This window comes from Pyrus communis, chromosome 14 (genome assembly GCF_963583255.1).
Source record: "Pyrus communis chromosome 14, drPyrComm1.1, whole genome shotgun sequence".
Taxonomy (NCBI): Eukaryota; Viridiplantae; Streptophyta; class Magnoliopsida; order Rosales; family Rosaceae; genus Pyrus; species Pyrus communis.
In genome coordinates this window covers 4,838,566-4,865,309 of record NC_084816.1, presented here as the reverse complement: position 1 = coordinate 4,865,309, position 26,744 = coordinate 4,838,566, and the positions used below count along the sequence as shown (strand labels likewise).

Here is a 26,744-nt window from a genome sequence, read left to right as displayed (position 1 = left end):
AGTACACTGTTCTAAAAATCCCCGTCCAGCGCCGCCTAGGCCCTGCCTAGACGTTAGGCGGATGGCTACCGTCCCGATTAATGCCTAAACGTTTGAAAATTAAGAAATGACGCCTATACCTACTGAGGCCCCCACCTAGACCGCCTAGACACCCGTCTAACCCGCCCAACCCCGCTTAGGCACCTCCTAGGTTATGACTCACTTAGACAAAAAATAAATTAACTTTCATTTTACATTTTATTTTTTCCAATAGATTCTAAGAGACTTATTGAATACTTGAATGAACACACATTATATGCTTGTTCTCCATGTTTTCATTATGTTCCAATAACTCATAATATATATGTCATTTTATTTTGTAGTTTATGGTGAAATTATATATATTTTAAGTATAAATAGACACCTATTTATAGTAAGTATAGTAGGTTTAGTTAAATCCGTCTAGTCTGCCTAGGCAATAGGCCTCAGCCCTTCGTCTGACTAGCACCTAACGTCTTTTAAAACCTTGATTTAGTATACGGAGCACCGCCTTTTTTAACAGAATTAAAAACCTCAAGTGAACGGGGCTAAGGCGAGAGTGACCACAGAAGAGATGGCAACTCTAAGCACCCCACTTATCTCTCTACCACGTCACTCACCAAATCCTCCATCGCCAACCGCCACTAACGAACTTTTCTCAAGCTACCCACCTCTTTCCTCAATCGACCACTGCACCAGCATCAAGCAGCTGAAGCAAGTCCATGCCCAAATGCTCCGTACAGGCCTTCTCTTCGACCCCTACTCCGCCAGCAAGCTTATCACCGTCTGTGCTCTCTCCTCCTTCTCCAGCCTCGACTATGCCCGCCAAGTGTTCGACCAAATTCCCCAACCAAATCTCTACTCTTGGAACACCCTCATCCGCGCTTATGCGTCGAGCGCTGATCCGACTGAAAGCATCCTTGTATTTCTGGAAATGCTTTATCGCTGTATGGAGAGTCCCAATAAATTTACTTACCCGTTTGTGATCAAGGCGGCTTCAGAGCTCCGGGTTTTAGAGCTCGGAAGAGGGTTTCATGGCATGGTGATAAAGGCCTCACTTGGTTCAGATGTTTATATTCTCAATTCTCTGGTCCATTTCTATGGGTCGTGCGGGGATTTGGATTTGGCACGGCGGGTTTTCGTGAAGACTCCTAAGAAAGATGTTGTGTCTTGGAATTCTATGATCACGGCTTTTACGCAGGGGAATTGTCCCGAGGAGGCGTTGGAGTTGTTTAAGGAGATGGAGGCAGAGAATGTGAAGCCGAATGATGTGACAATGGTGAGTGTGTTGTCAGCTTGCGCAAAGAAGGTTGATTTGGAGTTGGGGAGGTGGGTTTGTTCGCGTATTGAAAGGAATGAAATTGGAGAGAACTTGACTTTGAACAATGCTATGCTTGATATGTATGTGAAATGCGGGAGCATTGAAGAAGCGAAAAGATTGTTTGGTAGGATGCCAGAGAAGGATATTGTCTCTTGGACTACAATACTTGATGGGTATGCTCAGTCAGGAAATTATGATGAGGCTTGGCGGGTTTTCGCTGCGATGCCTAGTCAAGACATTGCTGCATGGAATGTCCTCATTTCGTCTTATGAACAAAGTGGTAAGCCAAAGGAGGCTTTGGCGGTTTTTCATGACTTGCAGAGAAGGAAGAGCCCGAAACCTGATGAAGTCACTCTAGTTAGTACCCTGGTAGCCTGTGCTCAATTGGGAGCAATTGATCTTGGTGGCTGGATACATGTTTACGTAAAGAAGCAGGGTATGAAGATGAATTGTCACCTCACAACCTCACTTATTGACATGTATGCAAAGTGTGGGGACCTGGATAAGGCACTTGAGGTGTTTAATTCAGTGGAAAGGAGAGATGTGTTCGTCTGGAGCGCCATGATTGCTGCTCTGGCAATGCATGGGAAAGGGAGGGAGGCATTGGATTGTTTCTCAAGAATGCTAGAAACCAAGGTGAAGCCCAATTCCGTGACATTCACCAATGTGTTATGCGCTTGTAGCCATGCTGGATTGGTGGATGAAGGAAAAACATTTTTCTATCAGATGGAGCCAGTTTACGGGGTTGTGCCTGGTGTAAAGCACTATGCTTGCATGGTCGATATTTTAGGCCGTTATGGAAATCTGGAGGAAGCTACAGAGTTGATAGAGAAAATGCCAATAGCTCCTACTGCGTCTGTATGGGGGGCTCTTCTTGGGGCCTGTGGACTTCATGGGAATGTTGAGCTTGCCGAAAAGGCGTGTAGCCATATGCTTGAGTTGGATCCCAGAAACCACGGAGCTTATGTACTCTTATCAAATATCTATGCCAAGACAGGGAAATGGGAAGAAGTTTCAGGGTTAAGGCAGCGTATGCGAGATGCGGGAATTAAGAAAGAACCCGGTTGTAGTGCAATCGAAGTCAACGGTATTGTTCATGAGTTTCTAGTTGGTGATAACTCTCACCCTCTGTGCAAAGAAATATATTCAAAGTTGGATGAAATAGCAGGGAGATTGAAGTCAAATGGATACGTGCCAAACAAGTCACATCTACTGCAGTTTGTTGAGGAAGAAGATATGAAGAACCATGCCTTAATCCTTCACAGTGAGAAATTAGCGATTGCATTCGGGCTTATCAGCTTAAGTCCATCTCAACCAATTCAGGTTGTGAAGAATCTTCGTGTTTGCGGAGACTGCCACGCAGTTGCTAAGCTTATATCGAGGGTTTACGATAGGGAGATCTTGCTGAGAGATCGATATCGGTTTCATCATTTCAGAGATGGGCATTGCTCATGTAACGATTATTGGTGAAGACGCAAGCTCTTTGCTAGAACCTAAACCTCAAACCCTCGATATAAGCTTTTAGCAATTGCGTGTCGATACATCATTTGTATAAACCTATCATGTTGTATGATCATTGGTGATACAGATTGTCCGGCTATGAAACAGCTTGTCGATACATCATTGGTGATGAGTCGATAGCATTGTCGCCAACAAAACGGACAAACAAGTCATCAATACATTTTCGTCAGTACTGATGTGAGCAAGTACGGACATCCTGCACAGATAATTTATGCCTCCTTTGAACAAATCCGTCGGAATTGGGCTTCCTAAAAAACCTCTTTTCAACTCCAAACTTGCAAGAATTTTTTTAAAAAATTATTGAAGACTTCAAACAAAAGCATAGAAGCAAAACTGAAAATCCGCACAAGGAAAAGCCCCAAATTTCTCATTCAGTTGAGGACATCAAAACCTCATGCCAGATCCGTACCCTTCTCAGCTTTCTTGTTCATGTTTCTTATATATACCAGTGCTTATTTCTTACACATTTTAGGACTCCTTGGAAAAAAAAGGAGACAATGGAAGCCCTTGCAGGATCCTCCATAACCTTGGTTGCAAAGGCTAACAAACCTCTCTCTCCCTCGAAATATCTTATGGGTCGATCCGACATTTGCATTTTGGGGTCTCGAAATTCCAATGTACGTGTTCACCATACCTCTCGACTTCGACAGAAAGCGCTTCAATTGGTTGCTTCATCTCAGACAGAGGTAATAATCCATACCAACCCGACTCTTTTATAGATGCCCATAGACGAAACTGGTTACAAACTTTTAATCCAAAACAAAATTAGAGAGGACTAAACCAGCAATAAAACCGCATATAAACCACGGTTCAATGCCCTTTATTGACATCTTAATGTCTTTTGGATTCCATTTCCAATTAAAAGTTTGTTTGCAAAATCGACCATATAGTAATTTTCTTTCCCACAGTTGATATTCTAATTCAACGTCATCTATAAAACTCATGTCAGGTTTTTACGACCTCAGAAACTGCAGGAGTTGGGATCCAACCAACCGGTAAGTTTAGTATATTCAACCTTGTTAATCATATTAAACGAGTTCCAAGTTTGTGCCAACTAGCTCTTAATCTGATAATATTTCTCTTCCGATATCGAACGAGTTCCTAATTCCGATATCAAGTGATGATCAGTGTCTGCTTTTCAGAGCAATCAGAAACCGTCCGTGTCCAATTCAATTTACACAAGGAGTGCAAATTTGGTGAGAGCTTCCTCTTGGTGGGGAGTGAACCTATCATGGGACAGTGGAATCCTTCAAATGCTACACCAATGAACTGGTCAGATGGAAACATATGGAACATTGAGCTGGTGAGAATTCCTATATGATTCCTTCTACTATTTTTATATTCATATTCACGAACCGTCGACTGTAAGATCTTGGTGTCACTAGACCAAATGATCATTACCTGACATGGTTAATTTACAGGCTGAATCGTATAAATCTGTACGCGATTTCTGAAATTTGATTGGTTTTTAAATTTTAATAGAATGTTCCTACTGGCATAGCAATCCAATGCAAGTTTATACTGAAAAAGGACACAGGAGATGTGCTGTGGCAACCCGGTCCAGATCGGATTCTGCACACCTGGAGAACCAAGAACACTATATCAATCGATGAAGACTGGAAGGATTATGAACTTCAGAAGATAAGCGAAGTGCAAATTACAAATGAAAACGAGGCACTACTTGTAGACCTCGATGTGGGACCGATTACTCCCACGAATGTTACTCGTCCTGAAGATCAAGAACTGGTGTTGAATACGAAGGGTGTGGATTTTACAGATAAACCTGCCTCTGCGGATGGAAACCCACCATTTAACAGCAACATTGAGGTCATAATTGAAGAGAAGGCTATCAAATCTGCAGATGGAGCGTTGCTTGGTATAAAGAAGGAAGTGCGCGTTGTAGACAATGGTAATAGCGCCGTGAAGGAGGAATCTATAAAGAAGACAACCCCGACAACCTTAACAGGAATGATTTCAGAAAGTACGAAAGATGAAGACAATAAGGCCTTGCCTACTTATGAAGGAGGTCCTGTTCTAGTGCCCAGTTTAACTGCAACACAAGCAGTGCCTTCTGAAGAAGCAATACTGCCCAAAGGACTTGGAACACCAATACCTTCTAAAGAATCACCACCCATAGAGCTAGGAAAATATATATCTCCTGCAGAAGCAATATCCAAAGATCTTGGAAAATCGATGAATTTTAATGAACTTGGAATAACAAAGTCTACTGACGCAGCACCGCCCAAAGAACTACCCATGGAACTAGGAAATTTGATGTCTTCTGAAGAAGCACTGCCAAAAGAACTTGGAAAGTCAATGTCTTCTCGAGCAGCACTACATACTGAAGAAGCACTCCCAAATGAACTTAGAAAACCGCTGTCTTCTGAAGATGGATTTTCGAGAGAACTTGGAACATCAATGAGTTCTGGAGAAAGCACCACCAAAAGAACTAGGAACACCGATGACTACTCATGGCTCAATTGGAACTAATCCAACAGAGAGGCAGAATTCTTGATGAATCAAGTCACTACTTTCTTTACTTCTTGTTGTTAGCAAGAACCCTTACCATTTTGTTTTCGTCTTACCTGGGACTGGAGAAGAAACTGGCTTGTAACTGTAAATATGGACTTCAGCACTTGGTTGACTGCCTCTTTTATTGACTTCTGTATTTGCTCACCTTGAGCAGGCCTTTCTGTTTTGCGATTTTTAACCATGTATAATTTAATTGCACAATAACCAGCAAGCATTTTCAATGTATTGAAACATACCGACCCGTATGTTCCATCGATCCAGGCCAATTCTTCTTGCAGTGGTTTCACCTGCAAATTTCAGCCCAAAATTAAACTACAAACTGTTTCTGTGAAAAGTTTGCACCGACCAAATCCAATCATCACTATGATCGTCAAATGGCATCAACAAATCATGCAAATTAATTAAGGTGCCGGGGTATGCTCTTGGCAATACACATAAAACTATCCTATTCAAATGGACTTCAACAACCATGAGAAACTGCAAATCAAGAAATGATTTTATGCAGAGTTGCAACTTGCTAGTTAAATGCATATATCAACTACATCTCATCCAAGAGAAACGCCAACAAAAACCTATAGAAAAAACAAACACAACAAATCAATGGAAACAAAATTAGGATATACCTTACACAACAAAAAAGAAACAAGTCTCACATTGCATAACAGAAGGGACCTAACTGCATACAAGGGAGGCCAAAGTTGGAAACTTGGAAACAGCATCGATATTTGATTTACATCATTATCTATCTTTTTTATGATGGGTGTTACCCATTAGTTCATCAATGTTTTTCCATATAGGATTCTGGTCCTTGCTTTGTGGTACTTGTATCTTCCCTTCAATAATCTTACTTTTGATCTTGGCCTAGATTATCATCAAACCCATCTTCTCACTCTCCCTTTTCACTCCTATGACGACCTTCTCTAGACTTTGGCTGAATCTCATCATCTCCATCCCTTCTCAGTCTCTCTCCTTCCCTCTTATCCTTGCCTGCTCTCGACCTCAGATCAAATTCATTGTCATTGCGTCTTCTTGACTTCTGATCTTCCCTCCTATCATAATCTTCTCTAGACTTCGGCTGATTTTCATAATCGATGTGCCTTCTTAATCTCTTTTCATCCATCCTATCATGATTGTCTCTAGACTTTGGATCAAAATCAGCATCACCAGCATGCCTTCTCAGTCCCTTATCTTCCCTACTATCATTTTCCCTCCTACCACGATCATCTTTAGATTTGGGCTCAATTTCACCATCATCGCTATGCCTTCTTAGTCTCTTATTTTCCCTTCTATCGTCTCCCCTCCTATCGTGATCTTCTCCAGATTTCAGCTTTGGCTCAAATTCCTGATCACCACCACTCCCTCTGGGTCTTTTATCTTCCTTTTTATCATAATCTTCTCTTGACTTTGGCTGAAATTCATCATCATTGTGCCTTCTCGACCTCTGTTCTTCTCTCCTGCCATAAATTTCTCTTGAATTGGGCCCCAATTCAGCATCCTCACTCCATCTTCTTGATCTATTTTCTTCCCCCCTATCATGATCTCTTGATCTAGGCTCAAACTTTTCATCATCACCCCGCTGTCTTCCCAGTCTCTTTTGCTCTCTCCCATCACCTCGCTTGGGGTGACTTTCGAAGTCCCTCCCGTTGCCCTTTCTTCTGGAGTCCAATTCTCTATCACCTGATCTGAACTCTTCTTGACCTTTTGGCTCTGGAACACGATTTGGCGGAATGGTACTAGATCTTTTCTCACCCCTTTTTGGGCCCTCATAACTGTCACGCCCCCATTTCGGGTCTTTTTCACCCCAACCTGTGTTTGCAGCTCTCTGGATATAAACAGAAAAAAAAAAAAGCACACATAAGCACCTATATAGAAAGATATTAATTGATTTTAATTTAAAACATAAACCTTTACAACTAATATAAACGATTCGGTACATAAACTCAGATAATTGAATAAACTTTAAGCATTTTTAAGCATCATAAACTTAAGTAATACACAGAAATCAACCTCCTTTTCATTGCAATAAACAACATTCAAACTACATTACCACTTATTCACTAAGATATTTCGATCCACGTTCCCCAAAAGCCAAGTAACAGTGTAAAAATCAACATGCAGTCGGCGAAAAACTGAAACAATCAGATAATGTTGAACTTACCTGCTCATTGTGTGAAAACTTGCACGAATCTCCGCGTGTACATTCGCCTTTCTGGAAAGCCCGGCAAACGCCCCGCTCCTCCCTTTTCCTCTGCGCCTCCTCTTCATCTTCCTCCTCCTTCTTCTTGTACTTGGTCACATGATCAACCCTAATTGTCCGCCCCAAAATTTGAGCTCCGTTCAAATTATCCACAGCAAGAATCGTGCTCCTCTGGTCCTCGTACGCCACAAACGCAAACCCTTTGGACTTCCCAGTCGCCTTATCGCGAACAAGATTCACATCCACGATCTCTCCGTATCTGAAAACGAATCGAACGTCAAAAAATTGAAAAAAAAAAATGGAAAATTTGAAAAAAAAAAAAAAAGAACGAAAAATTGAAATTAATCGAAGGAGAATTAGGGCTTACTGTGCGAAAACAGCGAGGAGATCGCCTTCTGTGAGATCGAAGGGAATGCCGCCGACGTAGACGTAGGCGGAGTCTTTGTACTTGGCGTGCCACGACGCCTCCTCTGAAATCCCTAATTGGGCTTCTCTGGAATTGATGTTCTGAATGCGTTTCACTAGGGTTAGCGGGTTCATCGTTCTGATTCCGCCAAGATTTTTCTGCTTTCTCTCTCTGGGTAGTGAACTTAAACCCTAATTTTTGAAGAACAATACCCTAATTTTTGCAGAACGTTGTTCTTACGCTGTTTCGGATTGCGGACGATGGGGAATCTGAATGAGGGTCTTATTGGGCTTCAACTCTCGGCCCATTATGCTTGCAGTTTCATATTGAGCTTGGATTCTCGGCCCACTATTGACATTTCAAAATAGTCATGCACTCTCGCTTGTTGAGTAGAGTGGGGGAGTTAAAGATCATTTTCAAAAGAGATGTTAAATTTTAAATTTGAAAGCTTACGTGGTACTTTGACATTTTTAAAAATTTTTCTCTCCAACCGATATACCAAATTTTAAACATAAAAAAAAATTCATATATATTTTCTTTGTATTGGGAATGAAAAGAAACAAAAGGATAATGTTTTAAACCAATAAAAATTTAATAAAAAGCATTTAAAAATTAATTAAAAAATCTGAAGGTGTTGTCAAATTTGGTAGCAAGGGGAAGAGATGTGATTTCATATCATACTACATCAGATTTGGCTTTTCGGTTGAAAAACATTAATGTTGTCTTTTGTTACCATTGTTGCTGATTTGAATATTTTAACATCTCATTTGAAAATGCTCTAAGAGGTTAAATAGTTAATTGCTAAGAGGTAAAGAAATCATCAGATATCGAATACACACCGAAACGTATAACATAATTGTTTTCAATCATTTCAGTAAAGCATCATCTGCCAAGTATTAACAAATGCGCAATGACTATTTTAGAGCGTTTTGTTTGTCAAAAACATCGTTGTCGTATTGCAATGGGTGGTACCATCATCTTATTTAGACATGCTAGTAACAAACAAGACGTGTTAAATAAAGTTGTGTTTCACAACCAACAAACTTTGATGCAGAAGAGCGGGAAACATTTCTGATCATCACCATCAATCTCACATGTCATGCAACCAAACGACACACACACCACGCCGAACTTGTTCTTCAACTTTTGATCATGGGGCCAGTTGTAGCTCAAAAATAGCAGTGCCTCCCAGGCACCCACGGCCCCACCACACCAAACTCCACACTTTATTTAGATTCCAAGTTTTCAACTCCATAATTCTTGCAGCTGAGGCTGGGTCAAAAGCACATAGTGGAATATACTCCCACTGTTTTCTTCTGTGTTCTTCTCTGCGAATAAGATCGCAGATCGGCACAGGGAAGAGCCAGCCCATTTCATTGAATCCTCCAAAACCCAGAATTCTGCAGAGCAATTAAGTGGGTGGTAGGTAAGAATTTACTCACTCGATCTTGGGGTTTCGTTTTTCTTTTACCGGATTATGTTTCCTTGTGATTTGATATCAAATGTGTTAACTTGTAGAGCTGTAAAGACTGAATTTTTATCTGGTTTTTGTAGTTACCCTGTGTGAATGCAATGTCAAGTTTCAGGGCTGTGTTTTTTTTATCTGGGTTGATCTGATTTTTCATCTGGGATGCAGAAATTTTTACTTGGTGGTTGTTTTGGTGGAGTTTTCTGTGACATGAAAGGCAATGTCTGTTTACGGTAAAGACACGGATCCAGCATTCCAGGCTGCAGGAACAAATCTGTATCCTTTATAAATGGTTCCATTTGATTCTTATATGATATGCCAGAGACCGAAAACTGCTCAAATGCTCGGAATTTGGGAAAATTTTGGTTTACTACTGTTTCGAATGCTTATGTTCAGAAGATATGTACTGCATCTGTAGAAAACTATGTTGTTTCTTTCGGATCTAGTTGGTAGGAGTTGATGTATTCGTAGATTAAACAATTCACTGACCGTGCGGCCTTTCTTATAGCTAGCAACAAATAATGGACAGATACAGTTTGTGTTCAATGGTATTTTGTTAACTAACTTCGATCCTTGATATTTCATGCATCTTGTGTTGAAATTCAATGATTCATCCTTAACCTTCTTATGATTAGTGGTTTGGAAATTTGGTGTGTTGAGAACCTAAAATTGGTTTCTGTTCCAAAATCTTCGCATCGGAAATTCTATTCCGGAAGTGCATATGTGGTTTTAAATGTAAGTAGTTCGAAGATTGTGCTCATTTTACTGCCATTTAGTTTTCTTTTACTCAGAATATCGTATCTTCAAATTAAAGTTCATCCCAGTACAATTTAATCATCTTAGACTGTTCGTGGATCTGCGATATCTAGAGCTTATCCGTGTATTTAACTAGTTTGACTGTTTCACTTGTTTGTCATGACAGACATTTCTGCCGAAAAATGGCCTTCCTCGGCATGACATACACTATTGGCTGGGAAATGACTCAAACAAGGTTTGAATTTGTTCACTTGTTCGGCATGCATTCTAGAAATACAAATACACCAGTTTACTAGTTTTATGTTGTCGACTTGTCACGTTGGTTTTTGACCCAAAAGAAATGTTGTCTTGTTAGTATTGTGTAGAGCTGAACATACGTAAGATGCTGCAACATTAATTACTGTTTGTGCGTGGTGTTGGTAATAGAAACCTTTTCTGTAGAGTCAGTTAATTCTACCTTTAGCCACAAAACTCCAAAGGGAACGGGGAGGGTCGGGGGTAGAAAAGAATTCTCTACGAGAATCCTTGTGTGTATTTTTGCTCTCGTGCGGTGACATTCTTACCTAGGAAATCGATGGCAGGAAAATATCAAGTTTTGATTCGGACAATTATGAAAAAAATCTGAAAAATGAATTACTCACATCATTTGAGGGTTCTTATAGCTAATATCATATTGGCAGGAGGACTCGGCGTTGGCATCAGATAAAGCACTAGAACTAGATGCAGCCCTAGGGTCCTGCACTGTGCAATATAGGGAGCTTCAAGGCCATGAAACACGAAAGTTTTTATCGTACTTCAAACCCTGTATTATCCCCATTGAAGGAGCATATAGAACACAACAAGAGCGCTTAAATGGTGAAACATATAAAGTCAGCTTGTTAGCTTGCAAAGGGGACCATGTTGTTCATGTTAAAGAAGTAAGATTCCTTTTTCTCTTTTGCATTTACTGCTGTTGTTTCTTCTAGACCTCTCATCAGAATTTATATCGTCAACTAGGTTCCTTTCTCTCGGTCATCACTGAACCACAATGACGTATTCATACTTGATACTGCATCAAAAATTTTCCTCTTTAGTGGGTGCAACTCTAGCATACAGGAAAGAGCCAAGGGTTTGGAGGTTGTTCAATACATCAAAGAGAATAAGCATCGGGAAAAATGCGAGGTGGCAACTGTAGGTTGGCAATCTTCTGACCTCTCTCCTTTTCCTTTAAGAAAACCATACAATTATTGATTGTTAAAGTGCTGCAGAGGATGGAAAATTCGTTGGTGATCCTGAAGTGGGTGAATTTTGGAGCTTATTTGGTGGTTATGCTCCCATTCCCCAGGATCCACCGTCTTCTGTCCAGGAAAAACCGGAGACACCCTTTGTGAAACTATCGTGGTCAGTATTGATAATTCTTGATCACTTCTTGTGATTATATTTCTTCAAATCTTATATATCTTGCTCATAAAGTTTTGTTGACATTATTCTAAGGATATCAACTCAGGGTAAACTATGTCCATGTCGAACTGACTCACTAAATAAAGAAATGCTGGAGACGGACAAGTGTTATATGCTGGACTGTGATTCTGAGATTTTTGTTTGGATGGGAAAGCATACCTCAGTTTCAGAAAGAAAAACATCAATTTCCGCTACAGAAGTAAGAATTTTTCCTCCTGTATTATTTTCATCCCCTTTTATTACTTTTTGAAAGAGCACAAACCCCTCGAAGGAAGACAGATGAGTTTTCAAGTACACAAGAAATTTAGTTACTCAAAGGAAATAAAATGCTATAATTGAAGCTCATGTTTGAGCCATAGGCATTGTTTTCCATAATGATTGCCTACTCCTTATCAGGATTTCCTCAGAAACCAAGGCAGGTCAGCGGGGACTCATTCAGTGTTTATAACTGAAGGATTAGAAACTGTTAAGTTTAGGTCATACTTTGATAATTGGCCTCAAACAGTCAAAATCAAGCTGTATGAAGAAGGCCGAGAGAAAGTAGCAGGTTTAATCCCGTAACTAAGTACCAACTTTACAATTACTAGTGCTGTAACTAAAGCAGGATTTACCTTAATATAGCTCTTATAATATTTACTTTATGGCAGCAATGTTCAAGCAAAAGGGTTATGAGGTGAAAGAGCTTCCAGATGAAGAAGACATCCAGCCATTTATAGATTGCAGTGGCACATTGAAGGTACCTTCTTACCGGAAATTTCACTCTTTCAAAGTCTGTATTTGATTCTGTTGCCCCTTAATTGCAATCTATAACATTTCAGGTTTGGCGGGTGGATGGTGATAAACTGTCCCTCATTCCAGCTTCAGACCAGCGAAAAATATTCAGCGGGGATTGCTATGTTGTGCAGTATACTTATCATGGAAAGGAAAAGAGTGACAATCTCTTTTATGCATGGCTTGGCTGTCAAAGTGTAACGGTAAGTGGTAACTAGAGAGATTTGAATACGGTAGTTGTTGGGTGAAAATTTATTATCATTATTTTTATCTCTGTTCTGCTTGCAGGAAGATAGAAGGGATGCTATCTCTCGTATGAATGCCCTAGTCGATTCAACCAAGGGAGACCCTGTTTTGGTAAGCTTTATGTTTCTTTCTCCTATGCGTGATCTTTTGAAATAATCTGGTGATTAAGTTAGTAGTTATATTGTTGCACATAATCACCTTTGCATTGTATATTAATTTATTTAGAACACATTTATCTCTGATTTACCCCACATTTTTCAAGTTCAGGCTCAAGTTATGGAGAACAAGGAGCCTTCTCAATTCTTTTCCATTTTCCAGACATTAATTATTTACAAGGTTCATACCTCTGCTCTCTCTAGTCTAATATAGTTTCCATTTAAAGTTAAACATTGTTTCCGTTTCAAGTTAATCTGATGTTAATCATCCGGCAGCTTCCTGATAATGGTTTTTCTTCTTAGGGAGGTAGGAGTGCACGATACAAGAATTTTATAGCAGAAAATGGTATTGCAGATGAAACTTATGATGAAAGCAAGACAGCCCTTTTTCGTGTTCAAGGGACAAGTCCCAACAATATGCAGGCAATCCAAGTCGATCCAGTAAGCTTTTGAGCCAGGACCTTTTAATTTTTCTATCTTAGAATGGAAAGAATATTGAGATCACACTATCATTAGCCTTTGATAGTGTGACTTGACTCTTGACCTCTCGCCTTGCATATGCATGTAAGATTTGAGTATAAATTCATACTGTTCCAGGTTTCGAGATCTTTGAACTCGTGTTATTGTTACATCCTGCAAACTGGTGCATCTGCTTTCACTTGGATTGGGAATCTCTCCTCGACCAGAGACCATGACCTTCTTGACAGAATGCTCGAATTAATACATGTAACTTGATCTTTAAACTTCTCTCCTATTTTTTTTTTCTCATACTTCACTCAGAATTGTATAATATATGTATTTTCTCTTGATGTCAATCAGCCAACTTGGCAAGCCGTATCACTGAGGGAAGGGAGCGAATCCGATACTTTCTGGAATGTGCTTGGTGGAAAGGCTGAGTATCCGAGGGCAAAAGAAATAAAAGGACACATGGAAGACCCAAATTTGTTTATGTTGAGCATAACTGAAGGTACACAAAATGCCCCAACTTTCTAATTGTTCTCTCCAAAGATATTGCAGTGTTGCCTTGGTTCAGAATCGTCTTGGCTTTATATGGCTGTAAAAACGTTCTAATAACGGGGTTTTGCTTGTTTTGCATCTTGATCCAAACTCCTCATTCAGGTGATTTCAAGGTATACTTTCATAAACTTTAACTCTCCTAGTATGTGAAAATTTCATTTCAATAGTACCAAGAGTAAGGTTTGTTGGTACTCCGGAGATACTTTACTTCATCTGAATCAGTTTGCATATTTCAGGTGAAGGAAATATACAATTTTACACAGGACGATTTAACTACTGAAGACGTGTTAGTACTTGACTGCCACAACGAGATTTATGTTTGGATTGGATGCCACTCTAACATTAGTTCAAAGAAACAAGCCCTTACTCTTGGCCTGGTTAGTTTTCCACCATGAAACCTACATTATGCATCAGACTAGAAAACTTTCTACTGCATATTAATTAATCATTCAATTTTTCGGTTTCATTGGTCACATTTCTATAGTTGCTTTGTTTGGCTGCATCAAAATTCAATGTAGTGAAGTGCTAGGTTTACGAATATCTTAGTACCTTTTTCATACTTTTATGCGTGCTCTTATTTTCCTACATTTTACTTGTTTCTGGGCCTCTCACAGAAATTTCTCGAGACGGATGTACTGGTTGAAGGGCTATCTTTGGAGACTCCTATGTATGTTGTTAGTGAAGGGCACGAACCACCATTTTTCACTCGTTTCTTTGAATGGGATCCATCAAAGTCAAATGTAAGATTGTTCGCCTACATAAATGATGCATTGTTGAGCTCTTGCTGAATTTGTTCATAAGATCGAAGCTAAGATTTCCTTGATTTCTGTTGTACTACGGTGATTGTTCCATGAGGTTCTCAACTAAACTGTTTCCGTTGTAGATGCATGGCAACTCATTTGAGCGGAAGCTAGCTATTTTAAAAGGAAAACCACAACAATTAGAAGTAAGTGACTTCAAGATGTTTCAATTTATGTAACCTCTATATGTCTTTCAATCAGAGTAAGTGACTTTATTCACGTGTCTCTCATTGAATTTCTTAGGCACCTATAAGAAACACATGGAAAGCAAACTCCAGGTCCAGGGAGACAACCCCAGATGGTTTTAGAAGCAAGTCCATGAGTTCCAATGGCCGGAGAAGTGCTTCTCCTGCATCCGGTGGTTCAGTTTCTAATGTCAAGTCCCCAAACAATCACATCTTTTCCAGCTCATCTGCTCCAACTAAGAAACTCTTTCCAAAATCCTCTCCTTACAGTAGTCCTGGTAACGAAAGATTACAAGTTTCGTGCAGTTATACGAAACCACTGTATCTCTTGATGCTTACTTTTCTTAGTTTCCAACACCTACGACCTCATTCTTTTGTCTTTAATTTCTTTTGGTAGGCAAGTCAATGGTACCTGCAGGTTCTCCAGTAAACTTACTGGATAATACAGGTGGCACTAAGGCTAATGGAAGTGAGCCTAGTGAAGGAGGCCTAAACTTGTTGACGTATCCATATGAACGACTCAAAGTGGTTTCTCTAAACCCGGCAGCAGGAATAGACATAACCAAAAGAGAGGTACCCCCTTTGCACTCATCTAGAGACAACCTAATTTCTTTTCTTGGGGTTCTATGTTTAATGCAAAATGCTATACCTGGAAACCGAATATGTCAGTTTCCGAACACAAACAGCATCAAATAATTTACCTAATCAATAAAGGTCCGAAATGAAGGGGAAGAACACCTCCGAAATTTCAACAGGATTTCCATGTTTCACTTGTGGAGCTATGCGCTTTCAGTTTTCATTTCTTCTCTTCTAGTTTCTCCCATATTTGGTTTCTACATGACCATACCTGAAAACCGTGTTGAACTCAAAACTCAAAATCTTCATAGAAACCGGTTTCTTCTGCCAATGCCACGACAGTCAGCTTGATTACTAGGCCTGTTTTTACGTCCTTTTTCATTGCCGTCTGCTTAATCTTTTCGGTTCATAGCATGCAATGAAAATGTCTATGAAAAATATGAAATATCAGTTGTACTTGAGTCCAGTAAAGCAATCACTGATCAACTTGTTCTGGTGTTTTCAGGCATATCTCTCTGATGAAGAATTCCAAGTGCATTTTGGAATGGCCAAAAGGGACTTCTATAAGCTTCCTAAATGGAAACAAAACAAGCAAAAGATGGCACTTCATCTTTTCTAAGGAAAGGAAGCAACCACCAATTCTTCTACATATAAGAGAACCACAGGGCATCTTTACTTTCCAAATCTGGTCTTCTAAATGGTAGTGCTATTCGCACACTCATTTTTACTTCTCACACGCCTCTCTCAATTTTCGGCTTCGGATCAAATGAATTGAAGAAAATTAACGGCAAAAAATTAATAAGGTGCGTGAGAGGTGAATTTGGATGTGTAAATAACACTATTCCTTTTAAAATGTTGGACTAAAAGCAAATAGGCTGATGGTTTTTTTGTTGTAAATTTGAACTTTGGCAGTTTGATCTTGTCAAGTTTGTAGTTCTGCGTATGTACCAACTATATCAACCGCTCATTTAGCGTGTGAGACATTCTTAAAATATTGTATGAGTGATGTTACAAATTGCGTACGTCCGTGTATTAGTCGTTACTTGATTTAGACCATTCTTTTTAACTTTATAATTCAACTACAAGTTGTCATTTAGTACTACAATCTAATGATATTCTTTTTTATTTGTAAGTAAAAGATCTTATACTCGATTCTTGTGGTATTATTTGAGAATCTTCACAAATAATACCTGACGAAAATTAGTTACATAATGTACGATAAATAGACATAATTAAATAATCATTTGGATCCTCACACAAATGGTCCAAAGAGGATTCTCGTCCCCGCGTACAAACTTGTACGCAAAACAAAATGTGGACCCGTAGGTTTTGCAGCCGTCCTTATGCAAGAATTTTTCCTCTGTACATTCGATCCAATTAATAGTATAATTTCTGTTACAAGTGACGTAATACTTAATTGATTAGCACATTTGTGACAACGATTATTTCAATAAAACAGTTATATATTTAGGAAAAATTACACATAAAATATACTTTTAATACTTAATTTTATATTGAAACGATACTTTTTAAACATTTCAAGAAGAGACAAATATTAATATATGTGACAGATGACATCATTGTTTTTTTTTCCCTCTAAAGTGTAAGTTACAAAAATATCCTTTATACAAATTGATTGTACTAGAAATTACCATTTAGCTGTTGGAGGATATGAAAGCGAGTCTGCAGTTAAAAGTCTCTCGCCTGACAATTTGGTCATCCCATCTATGCGTACATTGGATTAGAATTTAATATGAATTTTGAAGGAAACAAATTGTCAAGGAGACACCAGCCAACCCCACTTTGCTCCGCCGCCGACAAACCGTCAATATAACTTCCACCCACCTCAATCCACCATTGGTGACTCCCATATCTCCTTGGTCCTCACCCAACCAAGCTCCTTTCTCTCCCCGTCTAAACTTCCACACTAAGTTCATATAAGAGGTTTTGATTCAACTCATTACTTCTCACCCCACTTCAAATTTCAAATGTGCAGGGAGACATCAAAACCAAGTTTGAAATGTGCAGCAAGGCACGGTGATTCAATTGGAATCTCTTAATTGGTTTACAAAATTAAACTGTAAATTATACAAAGAAAGAAAAATTAAGCAACGAAAATTGAAAGAAAAAAAGGGGCTTGGTGGTGGTGGTGGAACTACTTTCGTTGAAGGTGGATACTGTTTTGCAATCTTGCATAAAGATGATGAAGGGTGATGGAGGTGTAAACAATGGTCCCAAAATGGATAGTTTTACAATTTTTCTTATTTTTATTTTACATTTCTTAAAATGGTCCCGCATTGCAATTAAATGCTTTAAATTTGTGTAGGACTAGCTTTGGTGGTGAGTCTTGCTAGCAATTCTCTTCTTTATATTTATGGGGAAGAAAACAAAATATTTATATTTATAGATTAAATTGATTCTGCAAAATTAGTTGAGGACGGATTGAATTGATTCTACAAAAATGGTAGAGGACGGGTTGAACGGATTCTGCAAAAAATGGTCGATGACAAGTTGAATTGATTTTGTAAAAATGGTTGAGGATGAATTGAAATGATTATGTAAAAATGGTCCAATACGGGTTGAATTGATTATGCTAAAATGGTCGAAAACGGGTTGAACTGACTCTATAAAAGTGGTTGAAGACTAATTAAACTGATTTTGCAAAAAAAGTGGAAGATGAGTTGAACTAATTTTGCAAAAAATGGTCGAGAACTTGTTGAACTGCAAAAGATGTCGAAGACGGGTTGAACTGAGTTTGCAAAAACAATCGAATACGGGTTGAACTGATTCTGCAAAAATAGTCAAAGACAGGTGGAACTGGTTTTGCAAAAATGGTCGACGACAGGTTGAACTGATTTTGCAAAAATTGTCAAGGACACGTTAAACTGATTCTGCAAAAATAGTCGATGATTGATTGAACTGATTCTGCAAAAATAGGTGAAGATGGGTTGAATTGATTCTAATAATAAAGGATACAAATTGATTCTACATATAGTTTCAAAATTGATTCTATAGAAATAGTCGATAATGAGTTAAACTTTTGGCACATATTAATTTTGTTGAAGTTGTGAGAGTTGGATTTTATTAACAATTCTAAAACCTTATGGGTGTGATTGATATTTTAAAATATTATTTCAATGATTTTGAGCTGGGCTTCAATTATTTTTATGTTTTTGTCTTTCTTTAATATGTTTAAAAACTAATGCAGTTACTTAAAATATAATAAATTTTTGTGTATCTCGAAATAAAGCTTTCGTATACCTTAATTAATTTGCACATTTGTGGACAATTATTTCAATAAAACAGTATATATTCACCCTATAAAGAACAAACCCTTGCTCATCCATCTTACCAAACACCATACGCTTCTTGAAATGCCACGTGTCCCCAACCCAGTTCTTCCTTAACACTTTTTGGGCTTACGTGTCTTCAACTTCATCTCAGAAATTTAAAAAGAAAAAACGTCCCATCCCAACGCTCCTAGTCTCTCTTTATGGTCGCCGTCCCCTCTCTCATCTGGTGTTGAATTCAAAACAAAACGACTCCAAAGAGATTTATCCTCAAAGCATATATACCGTTGTCCACCATTTTCCTCTACAAATACGAACAGTTTGCGCTTCACAGCCGGAGCCTTTCGCTTTAGCTCTCTGGGTTTAACCGGAGTTTAACAAGTTCCGATCACCGGAGATGGCTTTCCGGCGAAAACCCATCACCTGGGTTCTCTTCTTCTTCTACCTCTTGTTGGTCTCCACCCAATTCATTGCGGCGCGCAAAACCCCCAAAATCAAAGGGCCTATCAAAACGGTGGTCGTCGTCGTCATGGAAAACCGCTCCTTTGACCACATCTTTGGCTGGCTCAAGTCGACCCGACCCGACATCGACGGCCTGAACGGGAACGAATCGAACCCGATTTCCGTCTCGCAACCCGGCTCGGCTCGAGTCCGCGTCTCAAACGACGCCTTTTTCATCGACTCCGACCCGGGCCACTCGTTTCAGGCGATTCGGGAACAGATATTCGGGTCGAACGAGAGCTCCGAGAACCCGGCTCCGATGAACGGGTTCGCTCAGCAGGCAGAGAGTATGGGCGAGGGGATGGCGAGGACGGTGATGAGCGGGTTCAAGCCGGAAGTTCTCCCGGTCTACACCGGGTTAGCAAACGAGTTCGCCGTGTTCGACCGGTGGTTCGCGTCCGTGCCGGCGTCGACTCAGCCGAACCGGTTCTACGTCCACTCGGCCACGTCACACGGCGCCATGAGCAACGTCCGCAAGGACCTCATCCACGGCTTCCCTCAGAAAACGATCTTCGACTCTCTGGACGAAAATGGCCTCGACTTCGGCATTTATTACCAGAACATCCCCGCCACGCTCTTCTTCAACAGCCTGAGGAAACTGAAGCACGTGATGAAATTCCACAGCTACGCGCTGACGTTCAAGCGGCACGCGCGGCGCGGGAAGCTGCCCAACTACGCGGTGATCGAGCAGCGGTACTTTGACGTCAAGGAGCTTCCCGCCAATGACGACCACCCGTCGCATGACGTGGCGCGCGGGCAGAGGTTCGTAAAGGAGGTGTACGAGACGCTGAGGGCTAGCCCGCAGTGGAAAGAAATGGCATTGCTGATTACTTACGACGAGCACGGCGGGTTTTACGACCACGTGCCGACGCCGGTTTCAGGTGTGCCGAGCCCGGATGGGATCGAGGGGCCCGACCCGTATTATTTCCGGTTTGACCGGTTGGGTGTGCGGGTGCCGACCATACTCGTCTCGCCGTGGGTCGAAAAGGGTACCGGTAAGTTTTTCTTGCTTCTGGGTTTATTTAGTAGTTTATTGGAATTTAGTGGTATAGTAGTTAAATTTTGGTAGATTATTATATTTTAAGGATATGCTATTCGCACAGTCAAAATTAATCTTGTACAATTTATTACAGTAAAAAATTAAGAAGGGGCGAGAGAAATAGAAGTTAATTAATCTTTTTTAATTCATTCTATCTGACATTCGAAAATTAAGAGGGATGAAAGAAATAAAAATAGTTGTGCGGATAACACTACCTATTTTAATGGGTAATTAGTAGGATAATCACTTTTTGATATTTAGTTGAAGAAATGATCAAGGTAAATAATCGTTTCAAAAAATGATTATTTCTACTAATTGCTTATTTTAATTGAGTTGAATAATTAATGCTGCGTCTGTCGGATAGTGTTTTGGTTGGAATTTGATAATGCCGGTTGGACTTGGTCTGTTTTTTATATATGCAATGAATTTTTAAAGCTCTTATGTTTCTTTTGATGCTAATTTTTGGCTAAAACACGTTTTGAGTTGTTGTTTTCGCAAAGTTCCACTTTCATCATTGTATTTTCAGTTGCATCGGATTTGGTCGCACTATTTTTCAAATTGTTCCAATTTGAGAGATCCGTCCACTTATGTTGATTTCTTGTACGAAAGCAATCAATTCTACCCTACAATTTCATCCAAAGGTCAACAGAAGTTGGCGGATTTCCTCGGATTGGAACAATTTGCAAGTTAAAGGGGCCAAATTAGATGCAATTGAAAATACCAGATGAAACGAGCTTTATGAAGACTAGCAGGACCAAAAACGTGTTTTGGGCTTCATTTTTCATATGGTTAAGTGGAATTACTGTCTTCCGGTCGTCCCTTTATTGTAGTTTGGCTATGCTTTGAGCTATCACCAATTGAATTTTAAAGAACGGTTCTTAATGTTTTCCGGCTGCTGCCAATTGAATTCATTGTTAAGCTGTTATGGGAAGGGTTCGATTTGACAGTGTTCTTCTGTGTCACAAGTTGTCCTTCTGTTAGGTGTCCGTCACCAACAGGGGCAATTTTCAGCCAATGGTTTAGTTGTCCGAGCTGAGAAAGTTGGGTGGTGATATATTGGGAATGCTTTTCTATGCATCTCAGTGAAAACCCTCATTAAGCTGAGCAAGCTTGAACTTTGTATCAATATCATTTCTTTTACCTCATGTTTACTGTCCTTAGTGTGTCCCGAATGTTGGGGTTCGAACAACATAACTTTACATAAAGATGGAGTTTTAATTTTTTGACATCTAGAGTAGAGGATTATGCGTTATGTGTCTACCCGACTCTGTTCAGATATTGTCATTTCATGGTCCAGCATCTTTTGTTGATCAAGGGAGAGAGGATTGGAACTCGGGAACACTTCTTACCTTAGAAAGGGTAGTACAGCTAGACAATAGCTAGTTGGTTTCGTGATGCAGATCTTGTTAAAAGAAATTAACAATTTATTTCAAATAAGAGTGGCATGTACTTGTTACGTTTCTTTTCAATTATAAGTTCGGACCTTTTGCTTATTGATTGATTTTTGGTATTTTGGTGCAGTGATCCATGAGCCAACAGGGCCGAAACCACATTCCCAATTTGAGCATTCTTCCATCCCTGCCACTGTGAAGAAGCTATTCAATTTGAAATCAAACTTCTTAACAAAGAGAGATGCATGGGCTGGTACTTTTGAGAATTATTTTACCCTCCGCAGCACTCCTCGTGATGACTGTCCAGGTTTGCGTAGATCCTTCTGATTGTTTTCTTCCATTCGGATTACTTGTTAATGCCCTTGCATATTACCAAAAGACTTGCATTTTTCCTATTGAATGCTCATCATCATCCATTTCTCTGTTACAGAAACTCTTCCAGAGGTGACAACCTCACTGAGGCCAGGCGGACCCAGAGAAGATTCGAGCCTCTCAGAGTTCCAAGTCGAGCTTATCCAGCTTGCATCCCAGCTCAATGGCGATCACGTCCTCAACACCTACCCTAATATCGGAGAGACCATGACAGTGCGTGAAGCAAACATTTACGCAGAGGATGCAGTCAAGAGGTTCCTGGAAGCCGGAAGAGCTGCTCTAAAAGCCGGAGCGAACGAGTCTGCAATTGTTACGATGAGAGCTTCGCTCACCAGCCGAGTTAACGCACAAGGTCATAGCTCCTACCTAGAAACTCAGTGATTATCCTTTAGAAATGGCAGCTGTAAATAGTAGTAGACACCATATAATGTGTATTGTATAAATTATACTCGAGTAATTAAACTGTAGAACAATGGCGTGGGAGCCTTCCACAACTAATTGTTATTTATATATGAAAAATGCTAAGAAAACTCTCTCAAAGTGGGACTCTCTCCATCTCACAGTTTAATGTCAATTCTCGTTCAATAGTTTTAGCCTATTGAAGATACATTGCTACCAGCCTATATACTCGGCAGTCCTGCATGATGAATCCGCTTAAAAATCCAACTCTTTGTTCATTTAGCGGTAGTCACAGTGATTCAGATTTATAAGACCTTGATTGCTCCGCAAGTAAAACCGGAAGGAAAGTGCCCACGAGGAAGAAGGAAGCAAATTGGCGAAACTCAGATTGACGAAGAAGAGCTGGTTTTAGAGGATGAAGAGTTTCTTTTAGACGATGAAGAATTGCTTACAGACGTCGACTTCTTGTTAGGACCACGGGAGCTGCCGCAAGTTAACGAAACTCAAGTTGTGTCTTTGCCACCTTCAACCAGTTTTCAGGACGGATTGTTTGTGGATGAGCTATTTTGTCAATGACGGATAGAGGAGATGTCGAGGTGGTGGCGCTGTCTAATCTCCACCGTGTGCAGAAGCAGAGTTTTGATCACTAGAGACTGTAATTTCGCTTCTTAGTATATAATTAAGATGCTCCTCTGATTTGATTTCTTACTTATTCCGCAAGTAAAACAGGCAGCAGAGTGCCCACAAGGAAGAAAGAAGCAATCTGACCCTATCAAAGCAAACGACACAAGGGCGCTGAGTGTTGTTGATATCCCCTTCATTTGTTGACTTGCCTTAAACTGCAAGGTACCCTTCAAAATCTCATCTTCTTTGTTTGAAATAGGTCCCATACTAAAATCATCATCATCATCTTATGGTGAAAGCAATCAAGTACCATCTAAGAATACAACGGAGTAATAATAGAAAATAAGTCAAAGCAATCATTTGTCCACAAGACATGAAAAACGTAGATTAAATCACATCAAATAGACCTAATCAAATCAAATCATATTCATTCCCTAATTAAATCAATCTTTAAAATATGTTCTTCTATATTTTTCAACACCCCCAAAAACTCATGATTTCTCACTTCGCCAGAAGGAATAAAATCTAATTTGAAACTTTGTAAATCCAACACTCGCCCTTATGTGGACCACGCACGTGAAGGAAATATTCGTTGATATGTTGAAATAACGCCAATCTTTTTAGAAGCGCACCAAATCACAATCCGCTGGAACTAACGTATTTTTTTTGAACGCCCAACTAAAACAAATGCCAATCTTTTCGAAAGTCCAACTGGAACGATAGCCTCTTTTCAAAAGTCCGACAAGACCTATTAGCATGGTGGAACTAACGTTAACCTTTTCGAAAGCCCCAATAAATCTCTTGGCATGTTGAAACTAACGCAAACCTTTTTGAAAGCTCCAATAAATCTCTTGGCACGTTGGAACAAATGCAAACCTTTTCAAAAGCCTAATAACAAAATCTCCTTTTATTTTTTAGTCTTTTTCTCATCTCTTTTTTTTCATCCTCTTTTTCTCTTTTTCTTTTTCTTTAAATTGCATCGGTAGACATCCATTCTAGACCAAAGATAAGCGGCCAATGCTTGTACTAGCCACGCCCCATCTTCAAATTTTATTTTTTTTTCCCATCATTTTTTTTTTCAAACTATATTCAAAATAAAATAAAACAAAACACAAAAGCCTTCATGACAGGAAAGTATCATACGATGGCAAAACCTTTTTTTTTCCCTAATATCTTTTCTCCAAGGCAGCAATGACTCATACTTTTTCTTCCTTTTTCTTCCCTTCATGGCAGCAGCAACACTTTTTCTTCTTTGTGGACAATCTTCACACTCAAGTTTATGGGTTGTGGGTGCACGAAGAAAATTAGCTTTATGCACCTACAGAAAAGCACTCACAGCAAAGTACAATCAAGAATCGAACTTTGCTCTGATACCAAGTTGAAAATAAAAGGTTTGTTATAAACTTCTTATTTAAGTGTGATTGTGTAAATCCTAGATTAGATTTTATTCTAGTTATTCTACCCTATTAGAACTTGTATTCCTTGGAGGTGAAGGATTTCTTCTCTCCCTTATTACTATAAAATTATAAATAAGGGCATTGCGTAGGGGGAATGACACATCCTCTACACAACCTTACAAACACATCTCTCTATATATTTTCTCAGTGTCGTCGGCTCTCCTTTCCTTGTCAGTTAAATATAGGCCACAACACGTTATCAGCACGCTCCTACCGTTGCACTTAGGAATATGATGTGGAAGTTTTCTGCATCAAACAAGTTCACCAATATCATCACGCAATCAAGTTTTTTCAAAACAACGATTTTTATCTCGATATTTTTGCAGCCTTGATAGCATGAACATTCACCATAATGCATGACCCAACTTTACGTTTTTCGAATTTTAGATTCTACATAAATTGTGTATGCAATATATCCATAATTGTTGAATTATGTGAATTGATATTGCCATGAATTGCATCCTATATATGTTCATTGATTAAATTATTTAATTAAATATGCATTGAATTAATTTTTAAAAAATCAAAAATTTATTTTAGGGTTCGTCGAACCCATGACCCAAGCCTGCACTGAAGCCAGAAGCTCCACGCCTTTGGAACCCAGACCCACGACGTCATCCACCTACCAAACTTTGACGCCTTTCACGACGTCCCATGCATGCCCTACAACCATGCCCTGCCATCCCCAACGACCTGCAGTCATTGCTGACTTTGTTTTGGCCGAGATTCATATGAATCTCCATGGATTCGAAAACCCCAAATTTGAAACCAAGGGTTTTTCGTTTATGGATGTCAAGATTTTCCTTTTTTCTTCGTCACACCATCGAATTCTATGTCAAACCCTTGACTCGTACCGAGTTCTTTTGACTAGAACACGGCCGCCTGAAGCTGCGGTGCTGGCCTTCGTCTCCGACAGTGTTCTAAAAATCGGCTTAAACGGCCGCCTAAGCGCTAGGCAATGGCCAGCAGCCAGGATTAACTCTTAATCGGAAGGAAAATCGACAAAGGGATTAGGCGGGTGTCAAGGCGGCTGACAGGTTGGCCTAGACGGTCTGGAATCTCAATTTTTTTCTATTTTCGAACTTGAGAAAGGATGAATGCAGTGCGTTCTAAACTTTCTGGGTTGCTGGTTCTGTGTTCTTGCAAATACGAAAAAGGAAGAAGATGGGAAAATAAGTTTCTCTCTCTTCCTTTCATTCACGTGACCACTCTTAAACTTTTCTATTTAATTTATTTTTTAATTTTGTCCGATCATATTTGGACAACTAGCATCAAGATGATTTTTCAAGGAAAAAAAAATGAGTTGTCAGTACCTAGCTATTGATTGTTCTCATAAAAAAAACATGGGCTATGAGTCCATAGGTGTACTTTTGCTATTAAGTATTGGTGTAGCTCCCCATCTCTATGCGTCCGATGTCCCTCTTTGCATTCCACACCCACACATTTGACACATTTATCTCTTTAAAGTCTATATTACACTCTTGCATTATATTATTTTATTATTTTTCTTTTTATGATCAGAATAAGATCAGCTTATATTATACTCTTATGTTAGATATGTATGTTTTTTTTTAATAATGTCTTCCTCAATATTTAATCATCTACTATAAAATAAATTTAACTAATTTATATGGTATATAATATATTTATTCCAAGATATACAAGAATAATTTTTTGTAAGTGTCAACATGCACTTATTTACAAGATACATAAGAAATTTACCTAAATCCGCCTAGGCCACCTAGGCGCCCATCTAGACCCTGCCTAGCCACCTAGGCGTTAGGCGCTAGCCGGCCGCCCGACTAGCTCCTAGCGTTTTTTAGAACCTTGGTCTTTGGTGACCACACCCAACAAAGCTGGGGTGTTCTTTTGGCTGAAACCCAAGCCCAATTGGGCTAGCCTTCTCGGCTTGCAATGGAAATTTGTTCAGACTAGGCTTGCCTGATGCAGCCTAAGTCCATGACTCAACCCAAAGCGCAACACCAGCCTGTAGGGCTATAGTGTCCATGCACCAGCGATGCATTGGATCCCAACCCCGTGCTAGTGGATCCGTGTTCTACATGCATGTTATCCCAGCCTGCAACTGGTGCATCGGTGCACCTGCACCACGTTGCATCTGATCAATGCCCATCTAGGCCTCCGTTTTTTGACCCAATTTTTGTAGCCCGTTTGCTGCTACTAGGCTCGCAACCCAAATTCTTTTTGGGGTTTGATCAACCCATGTCTATCTAAGCCCAGGTTTTGGGCTTGGACCATGGTACA

General features: G+C 39.7%; 5 protein-coding genes across 8 annotated transcripts; 4 read left to right on the top strand and 1 right to left on the bottom strand.

Annotated features, from left to right (window-relative positions):
- Positions 1-580: 580 nt before the first annotated feature.
- LOC137716076 (pentatricopeptide repeat-containing protein At2g29760, chloroplastic-like) lies at positions 581-3,091 on the top strand. The gene has a single exon (XM_068455471.1). The coding sequence runs from the start codon at positions 593-595 to the stop codon at positions 2,807-2,809; it is 2,217 nt and encodes a 738-aa protein (XP_068311572.1). The 5' UTR covers positions 581-592; the 3' UTR covers positions 2,810-3,091.
- Positions 3,092-3,827: 736 nt separating this feature from the next.
- Positions 3,828-5,350, top strand: LOC137716078 (uncharacterized). The gene is made up of 2 exons (XM_068455473.1): positions 3,828-4,163; positions 4,343-5,350. The coding sequence occupies exons 1-2, from the start codon at positions 3,981-3,983 to the stop codon at positions 5,348-5,350; spliced, it is 1,191 nt and encodes a 396-aa protein (XP_068311574.1). The 5' UTR covers positions 3,828-3,980.
- A 178-nt stretch (positions 5,351-5,528) lies between these two features.
- LOC137716077 (zinc finger CCCH domain-containing protein 25-like) lies at positions 5,529-8,222 on the bottom strand. Of its 2 annotated transcripts, XR_011065637.1 has the most exons (4): positions 7,957-8,222; positions 7,551-7,848; positions 6,046-7,214; positions 5,529-5,679 (listed from the first exon to the last, which is right to left on the bottom strand). XR_011065637.1 is itself a non-coding variant. In XM_068455472.1 (3 exons), the coding sequence occupies exons 1-3, from the start codon at positions 8,127-8,129 to the stop codon at positions 6,279-6,281; spliced, it is 1,407 nt and encodes a 468-aa protein (XP_068311573.1). In that variant the 5' UTR covers positions 8,130-8,222; the 3' UTR covers positions 5,994-6,278. The 2 variants fall into 2 exon arrangements, 1 of the variants encoding a protein (XP_068311573.1); XM_068455472.1 differs by lacking the exon at positions 5,529-5,679 and having other exon boundaries at positions 5,994-7,214.
- An 818-nt stretch (positions 8,223-9,040) lies between these two features.
- Positions 9,041-16,403, top strand: LOC137715049 (villin-1). 3 transcript variants are annotated; one of them, XM_068454268.1, is made up of 23 exons: positions 9,041-9,417; positions 9,632-9,739; positions 10,099-10,198; positions 10,386-10,454; positions 10,900-11,136; positions 11,216-11,393; positions 11,467-11,599; positions 11,693-11,858; positions 12,056-12,206; positions 12,307-12,395; positions 12,478-12,633; positions 12,719-12,787; positions 12,944-13,012; positions 13,135-13,272; positions 13,429-13,557; positions 13,651-13,798; positions 13,951-13,961; positions 14,085-14,225; positions 14,463-14,588; positions 14,732-14,794; positions 14,892-15,111; positions 15,231-15,406; positions 15,915-16,403. In XM_068454268.1, exons 2-23 carry the CDS (start codon positions 9,684-9,686, stop codon positions 16,026-16,028), a joined length of 2,739 nt encoding a protein of 912 aa, XP_068310369.1. In that variant the 5' UTR covers positions 9,041-9,417; positions 9,632-9,683; the 3' UTR covers positions 16,029-16,403. The 3 variants fall into 3 exon arrangements, with proteins under 3 accessions (XP_068310369.1, XP_068310367.1, XP_068310368.1); XM_068454266.1 differs by having other exon boundaries at positions 9,041-9,421; XM_068454267.1 differs by having other exon boundaries at positions 9,041-9,421; positions 9,550-9,739.
- Positions 16,404-18,892: 2,489 nt separating this feature from the next.
- On the top strand, positions 18,893-22,548 carry LOC137715388 (non-specific phospholipase C1-like). Its single transcript, XM_068454697.1, has 3 exons — positions 18,893-20,195; positions 21,761-21,937; positions 22,061-22,548. Exons 1-3 carry the CDS (start codon positions 19,097-19,099, stop codon positions 22,381-22,383), a joined length of 1,599 nt encoding a protein of 532 aa, XP_068310798.1. The 5' UTR covers positions 18,893-19,096; the 3' UTR covers positions 22,384-22,548.
- Positions 22,549-26,744: the final 4,196 nt, after the last annotated feature.

Coding starts and splice junctions, on each gene's coding strand:
- LOC137716076 (XM_068455471.1), top strand. CDS start 593: ATGGCAACTCTAAGCACCCCACTTATCTCTCTACCACGTCACTCACCA.
- LOC137716078 (XM_068455473.1), top strand. CDS start 3,981: ATGATCAGTGTCTGCTTTTCAGAGCAATCAGAAACCGTCCGTGTCCAA. Junction 4,164..4,342: donor ACATATGGAACATTGAGCTG/GTGAGAATTCCT, acceptor AAATTTTAATAG/AATGTTCCTACTGGCATAGC.
- LOC137716077 (XM_068455472.1), bottom strand. CDS start 8,129: ATGAACCCGCTAACCCTAGTGAAACGCATTCAGAACATCAATTCCAGA. Junction 7,849..7,956: donor CTCCTCGCTGTTTTCGCACA/GTAAGCCCTAAT, acceptor ATTCGTTTTCAG/ATACGGAGAGATCGTGGATG. Junction 7,215..7,550: donor AGTTTTCACACAATGAGCAG/GTAAGTTCAACA, acceptor GTTTATATCCAG/AGAGCTGCAAACACAGGTTG.
- LOC137715049 (XM_068454268.1), top strand. CDS start 9,684: ATGTCTGTTTACGGTAAAGACACGGATCCAGCATTCCAGGCTGCAGGA. Junction 11,600..11,692: donor CCCTTTGTGAAACTATCGTG/GTCAGTATTGAT, acceptor CATTATTCTAAG/GATATCAACTCAGGGTAAAC. Junction 13,273..13,428: donor AGGCAATCCAAGTCGATCCA/GTAAGCTTTTGA, acceptor ATACTGTTCCAG/GTTTCGAGATCTTTGAACTC.
- LOC137715388 (XM_068454697.1), top strand. CDS start 19,097: ATGGCTTTCCGGCGAAAACCCATCACCTGGGTTCTCTTCTTCTTCTAC. Junction 20,196..21,760: donor GTGGGTCGAAAAGGGTACCG/GTAAGTTTTTCT, acceptor ATTTTGGTGCAG/TGATCCATGAGCCAACAGGG. Junction 21,938..22,060: donor TCCTCGTGATGACTGTCCAG/GTTTGCGTAGAT, acceptor TCTCTGTTACAG/AAACTCTTCCAGAGGTGACA.